This window comes from Netta rufina (genome assembly GCF_964035555.1).
Source record: "Netta rufina genome assembly, chromosome: 1".
NCBI classification, from domain to species: domain Eukaryota; kingdom Metazoa; phylum Chordata; class Aves; order Anseriformes; family Anatidae; genus Netta; species Netta rufina.
Window position 1 is genome coordinate 56946359 of NC_140123.1, and position 14894 is coordinate 56961252.

A 14894-nucleotide genomic window follows, 5' to 3' on the forward strand; every position below is an offset into this window, starting at 1 on the left:
TTGCTCGCTGGGCAAGGCAAATGTTACCATTACCAGTAAGCCTGTGATATGTATAAAACACACACACACAAAGAAACTATAGGGGGATGCCAAACACGCGTTTCAGAAAACTTCTTGTTGGTTGTGTTTGACACTCTTCCCTCCACTATAATGCCACCTCAGAAGCACAGTATCTGTTACTAAAGAGTATTCACATTTATCAACATTGTAAGCCAGAGACAACGATCCTATTCTTTATAGATATAATTTGTAATAATAGATTTTTGAAGGCTTCCTGATTCCCTGATTGCTTTCAAAACTAAGCCACCGGCAACACTTAAGTTATAGAGAAACACAATCCCTGCAAAAGGTCACAGACAGTGGAGCGAGCAGCCTTATAAAAAAGGGAAGAAGAGAAATCCATAATAGCACAGGTTTACAGCATCTACCTAGAAATTACTTGATTATTTGTGTGCTACAAAATAGAACTTAAACACATGGATTTTGCTGAAACTGGACTCAAAAAGGGATTATGGGTAATTGTCAGCAGGCAAGGTATCAAGTGTACTTGTGAAGTATGTCATTCACATGAAGTGTCACAGTCACAGAAAAGATATTAAAAAGGCATTCCAATATCTTGTAGGGCATTCCATGGTCTGAGTTTAGCTGGTTCATCCAGGTGTCTTCTTGTTGTGGGGGGAGCTACATGTTGAGATTTATCCGCTTGCGACAACTCAGTTCAGAAACAGCAACGCGCAAGTACTTGCTGCGAGCTGATCCACAGACACTGCAGAGGGGAAGTCCGGCAAGGATAAATTGCTCAACTGCACTCGGGACTCAGTCAGTCACAACACCTGTGAGGATCTGGCTATGTCGTCTTACTCTTGTTAACTGGTTTGCCGCCATTCATTATTGCAGATGCACTTGTGCTTTTACTTGGAGTTACCCCAGCCTTTGGCACTGTTTCTCCAATATCATGCAAAGATGGTTCTCGATACATGGCAACTGAGGGGAGGAAAGGAAAAAAAAAAAAGAGAGACATTCTTAAGGATGTATCTCATTTAAGAACATAACTCAAATAAGATTAATTATCTACAATAACTAGTATTTTAATATACACCACATTTCTTTTGCGTGCAAGGGAAATTATTTACTTTGACAGAGGCTTGTTTTGCATTAGTGTTATCTTTGCTTGACCCTCCACATTTCTCACTTCTGCCATGTCTGTGTTAAAAATGGTAGGAAATTGTATGCTTGCCCATTAAAAGTAAACTATAGAAACCTCAGAAATTAAAAACTACCATTATGTCTTTGCATGAGGCAGGCATATATTTTTATATACACACATATCTACAACCCTTAAATAAATATTCTGTGAGTTTTTAGAAGTAAAATGTTATGAGTTGTCTAGACTTAAATGTCCTTTTTCAGACCTACATAGCAAGACTAGGCTTGGGTACAGTTGTACTAAATTATTTGTACATCTGGCTCCCAAGTCTGAGGACCTTGGCCATAATCTCTTGAGGTCTGCACTGAAGAAGTGTCCAGGTGTATTCTGCAGAGTCCACATGAAGTTTGGGGGTTTTCTTCCTTACCAAAACCATATGCAGGATCCATTTATCTTCACTGAACAAAGTGTAGAAAACTCCAAATTAACTATTAACAGAATTCTTAGATGAATTAAAACTTTGCCTCAGGGCTTCAGTACCTATCTAACCACTTCAAATCCTTTGAGAAAAATACATGTGTTCAATTACACAGTTTCGGCATTAAGCTGCCTTAATGATTAATGCTCTTGGATCATTCAATTTATTTTTCCATGTCAGTGAATCAGGTAATATTTCCACTTATGCCTAAGTTCAGTAGTATTTATTTATAATATACCAGAGCAGTGTTAAAAGACATATCAAAGCAGTCAAAAGAATTAATCATCACACTATGATTTGGGTGTGCTGCTATAGAGAGCACAATTCATTCCTTGGCTAATTAGAGTAGGAGGCAGGAGCATCAAAGTACAGGCCTTAATCTTCGGTGGTGTGGGGTTTCATAATAAATATGAAATTTGGTAACTAATCAAATACTTGTTCTAACATTTCCAGTACCATAATCTAAATCCCTCTATGACTTCTGAAAGTCTGAAATTAAATGTTTTCTCTAGAGTACATAAGTCTGGATATGATCGTCTTCAGGGTGAGCCCCCACAGCTGTGTTTAGGACACTTTTCTGGTTAACTAAAGATCTTGATGAAGTAACATTGTGACCTACAAAAATTATTAAGTCAAATAACATGAAATGAAACTGTAAAGTAAGGAATAACATAGAAGAGCCGCAATATTTAATAACCGTCATGGGCAATGTAAAAAAAAAAAATAATATATATATATATGTATATTATATATATATTTTTTTTCTATTTTTTCTATGCCTTGCTTGGGGTATTTTGGGAGCATCTAACCGTCCAAACATTTACAAAAAAAAAGTTGTTTTTTTTTTTTTTCTTAATCTCTATGCATGGATGTTACTTTTAAAAATGCACTGGGATCTCCCCCTACAGTTCTTATAATTTACACAGGTTGACTTATAAAATGTCAGTAGAATAGAAAGCTTATGGAAATTCATAAAACTTGCAAAACAAGGGAAGCACAAAGGCATCAGCCTGAGTTCAAAGACAAATTTAAAACATAGGATTATTCAGAGTTTCATCATAAAGAATCTAAAACATTTAACAAACTGATCCATTAATCAAAACTTTCAGTTAAAATGTTAAAAGAAAGAAATGAGACTGCTAACTAAAGCATCACTTGTGTGTGTTTTATGATGTTAAGTAATGAAATAATTTTCAGAATGACTGAGGCTGTGTGTAGCAATGGTCTTAGTGAAATTTGAAGTGCTGCCAGGACAGGATACAAAAAGCAAAAGGGGTAAGAAAAGGCCTGCGGAATAAATAGAAATGATCATAAATTCTGTTTCCAAGATATAAGTGAATGAGTTTTCCAAGGAACATGTGACACCATTTTAGTGTGTAAAGTAAGTAAGACTTATTTGCTTCTACCTTTGTTTAATAACCAGCTTACACAAGTTATGTGCATTACATCAACTGGTTAATTAATATAGTATAATTTATTTTATAAACAGACCTATGTGTTTTGTATTAGAAGGTTTTTACCTTGAAATACTGACATTTCATCCATTCCAGTTATAACTCCCAACTATCCTACAATATCCATTAATTCATTCTGATTAATGAAAAGAGTATTATCTCACTGCAAGACTCACAAGAATTTTTGCTGCTAGCAAGAGAATATTTTAAAGGCAGCACAAAGCACTTCCACAAAAGATTTCTTTTCTTGCAAAATCACCTCTTAATCCCTTGAAAGAATGGTTTTAGACCTGTCCTTTCTAGCATCAGTATGCCGAAGCACAAATCTGCTCCATGAATCCTGGCGACTGTCACTTGGAGTGGCCCCTATATGTGGCACATACATTTGCAAAAGGTATTTTAGAAACCATTCCCTCTTCTTTTCCTGGGATTTATAGGAAGATCTGCCAGTGATGGACTGAACCTCACCTTCCAATGGCTTGGGTAGAAAATGAGCTGCTGGTTTTGTTTTCTTTACTCTGTTTCCTTTCATGACCTGCCCCTCCTTGTTCAGCCCCAAGAACCAGGCCCTTCCGGACTCCTGTTGTCTGTAGAGCATGGACGAGTAGATTACATAATAATTTTCAAAAACAGACTCCTTGAATTTGCACTCCGGTGTAAAAAGTTCCTGTGGGAGGAAAAGAATGTTAAATGATATCTCTGAAGTGCTGTTTCTGTTTTGTTAACTCATGAACACCTCTTGATTAGTTCAATATAAGACTTATAATAAGGTTCTGTTTTGAGACCAGAAGATCTGTTTTCCTCTGGATGACCTCAAGGTGAAGTTATTTCTCCTCTCGTGGATGCCTCTCTTTCCCTGTTTGTGCAACAGGGACAGTATATCTTCAAATACAGAGGAAGCAGCACAAACATAAAAACACTATTTAAAATATAGGCATAGTTATTTCTTGCTTTTCTGCAAGGATATCCTTGTTTATCTTGATTGAGAAAGTCTGTGCTAAAATAACATTGATAAGAAAACAATTGTTCAGTTTTAGCTTACTTGGCAGGTATAATAAATGCTATAAACTCCCTCTATGGTTTACAACAACTAATATTTAATGCTTAAAAATCACTGTTACCAACATATTATAAAATGCATCATTTCCTAGAGTAGGCCTTGGGGCCTGTAACACTGCAGGACAACACTGTGTTCATGTACAGATTTCTGTACCAAAAAATGTAATTCCTATTGACATCCTCAGCATTCATCTCAATATTGCTAGTGTTTCCACAAGTCACGTTCAGTAACAGAGCAGTTGTTCTGAACTCTTTATTAAAGTTAACCTAAGCACTAACTTCTGGAGCCCAGTAGCTGTATTCTTTTAACTTTAAATAAAACAAGTAGTAAAAAAATAGTAAAATAATGTACACATATATTGGGACAGTTTACCAACATCCTTAGGGGAAAAAAAAAAAAAAGAAAAAAAAAGCAAGTTAATAAACAAATAAAATTACATATTTTAATGTACCATTAAACTTCATTTACACTTTTTATCATGAGAAAATGGGATTCTCTGTGAACACAGAACAAAGATTTTCAATCTTTGGTCATGTATGTTGAAGGCTGTGGACTGGATGATAATCCCATCATAAAAGGAGAAGGTGGAAAAGTTCTTAGCCGTAAATCCTCCTTTTTTAAATTATTTTTTTTTAATTCTTAGTTTTATTTATTTATATTACTTTCAGTTATCTTTCCTAAGAAATAAAATTCTGGAAATATAATATATATTCTCTTCTCCATCACAGTATCTTTTCTTTCTTTCTCTACTTCTCTCTTTCTGCTACTGGCTCCTTGCAATACTCATTTAACACTATTAATATAAATTATATAAATTAATTTTGCACCACCACTTCTTTACCACCTATGTGTACAGATGTATTTATGTACATATGCAGAAATGCAAATACAATCTGTACTAGAGGCACCCAAAACCCACAAGAGGAAATTTCGTAACAGCAGTTTCTCCTTTGCCACGTTTGTTGTTTTTTTTTCTCCCCCTGTTCCAAGGCAGCTGATGGTTGTGTTACTCTTCTTTCCCCTCTGCTGATTTCAAATCACGATAGGGCTCAAGGAGACTCAAAACCAGCAGATTGGGTGACATGCTAGAGGGAATACCTGCTACACCCTAGCACAGGCATTTACATGCAAGTCATGTTCCTCAGCTGTTGAAACAGCAGATGCTAATCAGGAATTGACTACACAGATCTCCTCATTACCTGCTTCGCTGCAAAAGCTACCCCCTGTGCTCCCCACTACATTTTATTTCCTTGTAAAAGCTCAATTACCATAAACACTACTTCTTAGCCAACAGTCACTTTTTGCTATAAACAAAAGCTATTTGTCCTTCTCTATTCCTCCTTACTGGTTGACTGTCTATGATTAGTATTTATTTATTTATTTATTTATTCCCCAAACAATATCCATTAGGACACTTAAACAAAATTCTGTGAAAACCATATTCCATGTTTGAATTAAGCCCAGTTCTTTGCTCAACTCCATTATTTAGCATGTTCTGTAGTGTCTCTAGCACTGCACAGCATAGGAGACTTTGGGTATTTTATTTTACCAAATAATAATAATAAAAAAGGATTGTATCAATACAGTTACTTATATACTCCTGGATTTAGGCTGATAGACTGGACAAACTGGCATCATTACTATTTCATAGTTATAAAAATCAAAGTAATAGCCTGATGATACTTCTTTATTATTATTATTTGAAGGAAGAACCAAAGCTGAATGTCAGTGTGACAGTGTTCTGCCCCAAATTATTGCAGCTAGTACTCCAGATGAACTGGTAGTACATCAGTTTTGGTCACGGTTTGCATTCATCTAGTCTATTAGGATGCAGTTATGCTTGGGATAAACTCTCAATCAAAAATTCACTTAAATATATGCTAGATTAAAGCATGATGCTAATAGCTTCAGTGAAGTGGAAAGAGGGTATTCATGAGTGAAAATTAAGCACCTGATGATGACTATACTGAAATACAGCCACCAATTCCTCTGAGACTTTCAGAAGCGACTTCTGAAATGGGCTTTTCCTTTGGTTTGAATATTTCTGACTTCTAAAGCCTTGCCATAGACACCATCTCAGGTGGCTGAAAAAACTGCTTACACATGTATTTTCTCCAGTAAAGCAGCCCTGGCACCTAAAATGATGCTTTTTGCATGTACCTAGGCTAAGTCTAGCTCTGTAGAGCTAAGCCTCAACCCAGTAGGAACTCTCAGAAAATGACTATCACGGGCTAACTGCACTCCCTTAAAAAAAAAAAAAAAAAAAAAAAAAATCAACTAAGCCCACTTTATCTGAAGTCACTGTTAGAGGGAAAACAGTATGATGGCATTTTATAAGAAAAACTCAATGAGAGAACTCCCCTAGGCTACCTGGCTATCTGTATTCAGACAGAAGGAATCTAAATCTGCATCCGAGTGACATGAATCATGTAGATCTTCCCTGCAAAAATGACTTTTTGGGTTTTGATCACAGGACAATCTTTACATTTTGTATTACAAAATCAATGAATTGCAAAACTGGATATGACTTGCAAACACGAACTTATGCTCAGGATTTATTTTCCAAGGTCAGTACTCAGATTTAACCTGTAGTCTTACATAAAATGTGGTTTTCTTCTGTCAAAGCAACATTTGAAAAATAAAGTACATGCCAGCTGCCAATTTCCAAAACCCCAGGAGAGGGCTTTGGCTGTAAACTGCAATCAGTTACAGCTTCCTGGGTCCTATGGAAGTGAAAGATGTATTAAATTGCACCTTGCTGGGAAGAATTGTCACTTGAATATTTTTGCTAGATTCCCATTAAGCTTTTGCTTGGTGTGAGTCTTATTTGGAGATTATAATTCTCCTAGTAGCTGTAGAGTTAATAAGTATCATAACACATAGGTTGTGAGTTCCCCTTTTGGGATCAAAAAGTTCTGCCACTGAGGAGACCTTAGTTTTGGGGCTACCACCAGTGTTGCCAAAACTCCTCATTGTAGCATTACATCATGATAGCAGAGCCTTAGCTCACGGAGATATGTGCTGACGTCAGAATCTGTTTTCATTTAAGAACAAAACACTTTTTTATTTTTGTAAAGCCACTTTAACCACCTCTTAAACTTAGGAATGCTGGAAAAAAAGGAGCTCAGGTTACCCATGCTGTGGATAAAAAACAGGGATTGATGTGAGGCTATTCATATGACCAGTGAGATGAATTCCTTGCCAAGTAATGCTAATGCATTGTAACTTCCACTTGCCAGTCTTTCACTATTTCATCTGTTCAATTTAGCTAGCTTTAATACTGCAATAGTCATTTGTAGTGACTGTTTTTCATTAAAAACAAAACAAAACAAACAAAAAAAACCACAACATATAGTTTTCTGTTACAACACTCAGAAAGAATAATTATACAGCTCTGAACAAGACACCTGTGTTGTGAACCATAACATTGCAAAGTAAAAGCATGAGCTAGCCATATAACTTCTAGATATTGTTTAACAATTATATGAACTCCTCCTGCAATTTTAAACTATATCTGTATTCAGTAAGTCAACCAGTAATGAACTGGCAGGACTGTCCAAAATGTAGCCTTTCACTGCACACCATGAGGGATAACATAAGGCCATGGCTCTACCTCAGTTGTTGAAAGGCATGAAAGAATCCCCATGGACAGGGCCTGCTAGAAAAGTTGCCTGCTGTCTGCTCCTGAACCTTCAAACCTCTTTAGATTTGTTCTATTTATTGAAATATAGGAAGTGACGGTATCATTCTAGTTACAGCTCACAGAAATGATATACCTAGCAGTCAGCCTCTTGAATTGTAGGCAGCAGCACATAAGGAGGCAGTGGATTCCCCTGGAGATGGGCACAATGGGACCTGCTCATCCCACCAGGCAGCAAATGCGCTGCTGCAGGCTGAACGAGCTACTCTATGATGCTAAGCAGAAAACACAACAGTAAGACGAACTCAAAGAAACTGCCAGGTGAGGAACAGCCAGTCTAATCATGTACAGTAGAAAGACCTGATTACCAATCCATTTCAGAACTCAATACCAGTTTTAATCCTGTTTTAATCATACTTATTATTTGCATTTAGAAGTTCAGGTGATGAAACTGGGCATCGATGCTTTAGAAGTACAGACCAAGCAGAGTCTGCCTGATGCAAACATGTTACCATTCAAATACAGAATGACAGAAGGTATAAAGAAACAAAACACTCCAACAATGATCTCAGCATACTAGTAGCTGGTTATCAAACATTTTTGCTAAGAATGATGACAAATGAGTTCTAAAGAGAGGCTGGAGAAAAGACAACACTAGTTCTGCAGATGCTTATGGGAAACTTCTGCAAGGTGAGAAAAGCAGCACAGAGTAAGCACAAAGATATTTTGGGGGTGTTAGAGGCTAGTGACACAGGAACCAAAAGGAGGAAGCGACATTTTGATAGTGGATAATAAGGTTGGAAATGACTCATGAAGGGCCTTAAAATTAAAGAGAAGCAGTCTGTGTTTAATGAGGAGAAGGCACTCAACAGAGAAGAGAAATACAGTTAAAATAATGAAGCTGGAAAATGAACTTTGTGGCAGGCTTCTGAACTGAAACAGCGGGGGTGGTACTGCATTTGTCAGTGCAGGAGGGGAGGACACTGGAGTAATTGAGGTGTGGAATGATGAGATCCTAGACAGCAGTTGCTGCATTGTAGAAGGGTAAAAGGCACTGTCATGCAACAAAAATCAGGAGATATGGAGGCTTCACCTGCTTAGGAGTACTGGAAAATACCTAAATCAACGTTTACCTGACTTGTTGCACACTGAATTAGATTAGTTAGGCTGTTGTCTTGCAGAATGGCTATTTGACAAATGTTTATATAAAAGAATAAAAGATCTACTCAAGACTTCCTATCCATAGCACTATTTTTTTCCAATTCTTAAGCTGGCCAAAATGTTACCGTTCAAAATCATCTTGTCCAAGAGTTCCTCTTCAACTGGCAGAAAACTCAACAACATACGGTTAGATACTGTCTTGATAAAAGAGAAATTCATAAAGCTTTCCCTGTATATTGAGGAGACGTTGCTGATCTGTACCTAAAATCCCCTAATAGAGATTTAATTTTTAAACATAGTAACAAGAACAAGAAAAGTTGGCAGAATTTTCTATATGCAAACTGGCTGAGTAAGATACCATGGAAGAGGAAGACTGCAGGAGACTAGCTGCCATACTATGAACTTTGCAGCAACATTACTAACAAAGCTTCAAAATAGAAAGCAGTAATAGCTGAACCTGCCAATCCTACAGGCACCCCATGAAAGCAGCAAATGCTCAGAATTCTGTGTACACATATTTCATGCTCTTAAGACAGAAATTTTTCTCAATATACTCTTAACAGTTGGAGAACACCAATATTGTCTTTTCAGAGTTAGTGTTATTTATTTTCTTTGGAAGATTCCTAATACAATTCCTAAATACATAAGTAAACAAACACAGGACTTGATATCGTGCAGAAAAGAAACAGGAATGATCCTGCTGGTTAAAGAATCATTGAGAGTGCAGTCAGGATGCCAACATGTAAAAGCAAAACTTTTAGCTATAATTCTTGTCTCTCATCTTTGACCTTCTCAAAGACACGATGATGTGAATATTACTGCTTGTACAAAAACAAAACAAACAAAAAAACAAACAAAAAAGATATTCATGTGAAGGAAAGAAGGGATTGTGCATAAAAATTAAGGAAAAACAGCTCCCACTTCTTATAAAATATTTTCAGGTTAAGAACTGATAAAACAATAACAATAAAAACCAACTTCTGACTAAATTTAGGCAAAAGGAAATGTGAATCAGTGCTCTTGCAAATATTAGCACTTAACTGGCATTCTAATTAGCAGTGATATGACTGGTAATATTAATAAAATAGCAATTCCATTATTCATGTACATTCATGAGATTCACAGTAAGGTCAAGAATAAAAGGCACATAGCATGCACAAACTAGCAAAAAATATCTTGGACAGGTTTCTGTCTGTTTAAGATGGTGTGTTTAAGATCACAACCTGAATTTAGCTTCATTTTCTGTCCAGATTGAAAGAGAACATAAAACAGTTTGAATTACAAAAACTTCATTGTTTCATAAAAAAAGAAGTTGCTTTGATTGCAACCAGCAGTGATGGTTGTATTAGAATATAATTGATCACAGGCAATAATGTCTTGTATGGAAGGCAGTACGCATACTCATCACTTCCATAAACTTACTATTTGCAAGGCTAAATGTCAGATAAAAGTGTATTTTAAATAATAACTTGAAGAATGATCCCAAATACTTATAGGGGCTTGTACAACTCTTCTCTCTCTCTCCCCATCCACACACAATATTATATCACAACCAGTGCTGAGATATTTGTGTGCTTTTGATTGATACCTACACTTCAGAGTCATCAACTCAGCAGGACATGGATGGAATAGAACAAAATTCCCTTGATGCAACTATTTCTGATATGTTATTTAATGTCGTACAGTTTGACTGCAAAAGAGAACTAATGTTTTTGAAATGAAGCCCATAATGCAGATCTGAATCATGACTCTCATATTAGAGTAAGTGAATCCAGGTTGTTTAAATTCAAACATATGCAAAAGGAGGTTTGGGGGAAAAAGCCTGGAAAGGTACATAATGTTTACAACTGTGTTTTTAACATTTACATGCCAAAACTAGAATACATTGAGAGAACTGATAAAAAAATGTTGCCTCACCTGAATTAAAAATTAAATTTACAAATATTAGTGATAAACCAGATTTGTAAATATGGATATAGAATGGGCTGCAGTCCACCCACAACCATCACACATTGTAGCATGTGGTCAAGTGTAACATCCTCCTTAATCTCCACAGACATATAAACGGGGGTGATGTTATTTTTCTGCTTCAGTCCCACTCCGAAATTCCACAGAAATTTATGGTTTCTGGCTTGAGTGCAACCTTGGCTTTAAAGGAAATGCAGCCAGAATCCTTGTAGCAGTGATATGATATATTCTTTCTTTCCCCCAGAGCATAATCTCTTCCCTACCTAATCCTCAGCACCTAGTTTCCCTTAAAATTTAAATTTGCAGCAAAAATCTGCTTTAAGGTTTCAGCTTAAACACCAGCTATAACTCTTCTCTGTATCAACACAGAAAGACATCTTTTATCTCCTGTACACACCTGTGATTAACGAAATCCAGTATCAGTAAGACAGGTACACACCCCAAGGCATGACTAGAAGAAATTGTGTGCATTGTAGGGAATATTTTCTTCTGCTACTGTTATGGGATGTTCCATAGAAGAAAATGAGTAAACCAGCCAATCTTTCCAAGTCACTTCCACTCAGAACAGCCACGATTCATCAGCATGTAGACAGCATCAGGTTCTCAGCCGGAAAAGGCCAGTGCCAAGGGAAAAACGGGAAAGCACTAAATTAAGACACTGAAAGGAAGGACTTAGTAAAAGAGCTGTAGAAACTAGCCACAGTGGGTGAGGGAAGAAACTCTCATCCATTGCCAATCAATCCACTGTTCAATCCACAGGTAAATAACGTAGGAGTAGCACAGACTGCTCTCAGATTTAGACTGAACCTTTCCAAGTGACAGTGGAATTTTTTGACACAATTTTATCCAGACATTTTTAGTCATCACTGTAGATAATCTTCTGTATTCAAAAAACCTCAAATAATATAAATCATTGTGAAAACATGCAAAATAGTTATTGAAATGACCAAGTACCAAAAAAAAAAAATAATCACCCAGAGGATAATTGTTTCTTACCAGTTATCATAAATGAAATTCTGCTCCCCTGCAATACTTTATGTTGGATAAAGAAAAATGATTCCAGCTTTTGTCACTGTGTGACTGCTATATTAGCATTAATTAGCTACTATTATGCAATGTCAAACAAGGCAGTATGTTTTCATATACACACTGTTATATAGTATTTGCAGACCTCATTGAGTATAATAGTATATCTCCATAACTATCTGCAAGTGCAAAAGTAAATACGAATAGATGGGAAAATTCTGAGGTATTCTGTAAGGTATACTTTAGACTCTTTCAGTTCTACATGTTCCTTCCAAAAGATGTGTGAATTTATGAAATTTTTAAATGGGTGTCATTTACAAGCTGAGGAGCTAGAAAAAGTCACAAGAACACTCCAGTTATAAGAAGTGTCCTACTTTAGTGTACTCTTTTCAATTTCTTTTTTTTTTTTTTCTTTTTTTTCTTCTTTACAGTTGTGAGCTTGTTTTTCTGCATGCAGTCTTCTTTCTGTGATCTTTCAGTGCATGAATTAAACCACTTAAAGAATCAACTATTATAAAAGATAGGGACTGGAATGAATACAAGTCTATTAACTTAGGTCAATCTATGTTGATATCTCTTTGTCAGCCTTTTGCTCTTTTATGCTGGATGTCCATAAGGATAATGTGAGAAACAAGACCAGTGAAATCTCAGTTTGAGTTGCAAAACCATTCTGTAAGAAATGTATTCAATTCTCCGAGAAAATGCATTACAGAATCACAGAATCACAGAATTTCTAGGTTGGAAGAGACCTCAAGATCATCGAGTCCAACCTCTGACCTAACGCTAGCAGTCCCCACTAAACCATATCCCTAAGCTCTACATCTAAATGTCTTTTGAAGACTTCCAGGGATGGTGACTCCACCACTTCCCTGGGCAGCCTGTTCCAATGCCTCACAACCCTTTCAGTAAAGAAGTTCTTCCTAACATCTAACCTAAAAGTCCCCTGGCTCAACTTAAGCCCATTCCCCCTCGTCCTGTCACCAGGCACGTGGGAGAACAAACCAACCCCCACCTCGCTACAGCCTCCCTTGATGTACCTATAGAGAGCGATAAGGTCGCCCCTGAGCCTCCTCTTCTCCAGGAGGAACAAGCCCAGCTCCCTCAGCCGCTCCTCGTAGGACTTGTTCTCCAGGCCCCTCACCAGTTTCGTTGCCCTTCTCTGCACCCGCTCAAGCACCTCCATGTCCTTCTTGTAGCAAGGAGCCCAAAACTGAACACAGTACTCGAGGTGCGGCCTCACCAGAGCTGAGTACAGGGGGACGATCACCTCCCTAGCCCTGCTGGTCACACTGTTCCTGATACAAGCCAGGATGCCGTTGGCCTTCTTGGCCACCTGAGCACACTGCTGGCTCATATTCAGCCGACTATCCACCATATTCAGCCGACTATCCACCATACATTAGCTAAGTCTTCTTTCAGTTTCATGACTCAAACCAGCTACAGCTGACCACTGAAGGTGGAGAGGCAAAGGGAAAAAAGAAAAAATTTTGTCAGGTGTTTGTTACTTAACTCTTGTTATGTAGAAAATATGTATTTTAGGAGAAAAAGAACTGTTATTTGCTTCCTTCACTGTGCCATGTCTGACAAGAAAAAGTAACATAGGAGAAAAGTTGTCCATCTTTAAATTATTTTACATATAAAATCCCTAATTTTCTTGCTAATATGTTTCAATCCAATTTGCTAAAAATATTCATATATATAACTCTCGTGTAAATAGTAATTTCAAAAAAAAAAAAAAAAAAGTACCTGTTTTCACTTCATATACTTCATTCAGAAATCTAAAAATATTTTCCTGCTATTATTTAATTCTCATAGCATCTACACAACTGTTACTTCAAGGATCCATTTTTAGGAGAACCTTAAAGTACCCAAGGTACCATTCAGACCCAAACTTTCAAAAGATGCACGGTGAATCAATACCAAAGACAATATAAAATCCACTCTGTGTCCTGTTTTAACTAAACTATTAATGGGAAATAAAATGTCAGCCACTAAAAGATATTTTTGGAATGGCATCACACTGTTAACCAGTCAGAAGTGGTGAAAAGAAACAAGTCAGACAGTTTTGTGTATATCATTACATGTTAAAAAAGAAGAAATTTACTGTATCTCATTAAATAGGAGATGATTATGTGCAACTTGTAACATACACTCAGCACTGATGCTTGTTTTTGTTATGGATGGGTAACAGCAGGATGATTATAGATACATCCTGATGCTCTGATAAAATTCCTCTTTTAGCAACAAGATTATGAAGGTTGATTATGAACAATTGTGAATATATAGATGTCTGGCAAAAATTATAAAAGGATAAAGTTCAGAGTGGTAGCAAAGGATTAGGACTTTTTATTTGCTTCAGTGTTGCAATATGTACTGCAGATTCAAAAAAAAAAAAGTTTGGAAATACTATTAGTAAATAGCATTCATAGCAACAATAAACAAAACAAGATTTTTATAAATAGCTGCTGGCAACTGAGTGATAATCAATGTCACTATTTGCTCAAGGTGTTAGAAATTTGACAATTTCCAATAAAATCATTTAGCCCCTTGCTTTCAGGCCTCCACCTACCTCATTGTATTTTATAGCATATTCCTATAATTGTCCTGTGGAAAGTCAAAGCTTAATATTGCATGGATGACAACATACTGATCCTAGAGCAGTTTTAATCTATTGATGAATAATTGTGGTGAATAATAAGATATGTATAAATCTAACTTTTAACCCTTCTAATCTATATATGAGGAATGTAGACTGCAAATGGGAGGAACAAGACAAAACACTTTTTTTGGCATCTGCAGAACTAATGGGAATTTTGAATCTTCCCTATATACTATTTTGTATCCCTCCTCTATATCCTATTGCTTTCCAACAGAATTCATTATAACATGCCACACATGCTACAACTTTTGCAAAGAAGCTCAGCTGTGGTGAATATGTTTCAAATAAAACAATGCGGTTT

The 14894-nt window shown here is 36.6% G+C and overlaps 1 protein-coding gene across 3 annotated transcripts in view; it reads right to left on the minus strand.

Annotated features, from left to right (window-relative positions):
• Window positions 1–847: 847 nt before the first annotated feature.
• Window positions 848–14894, minus strand: part of FGF14 (fibroblast growth factor 14) — a gene marked incomplete at both ends in the record, with an annotated part of 408826 nt that continues 394779 nt past the window's right edge. For all 3 annotated transcript variants that reach the window (XM_084306185.1, XM_084306183.1, XM_084306184.1), the window contains 2 exons: window positions 848–984; window positions 3548–3746. In XM_084306185.1, coding sequence (XP_084162311.1) covers window positions 848–984; window positions 3548–3746 — 336 coding nt within the window. The remainder of the gene's footprint in view (window positions 985–3547; window positions 3747–14894) is intronic.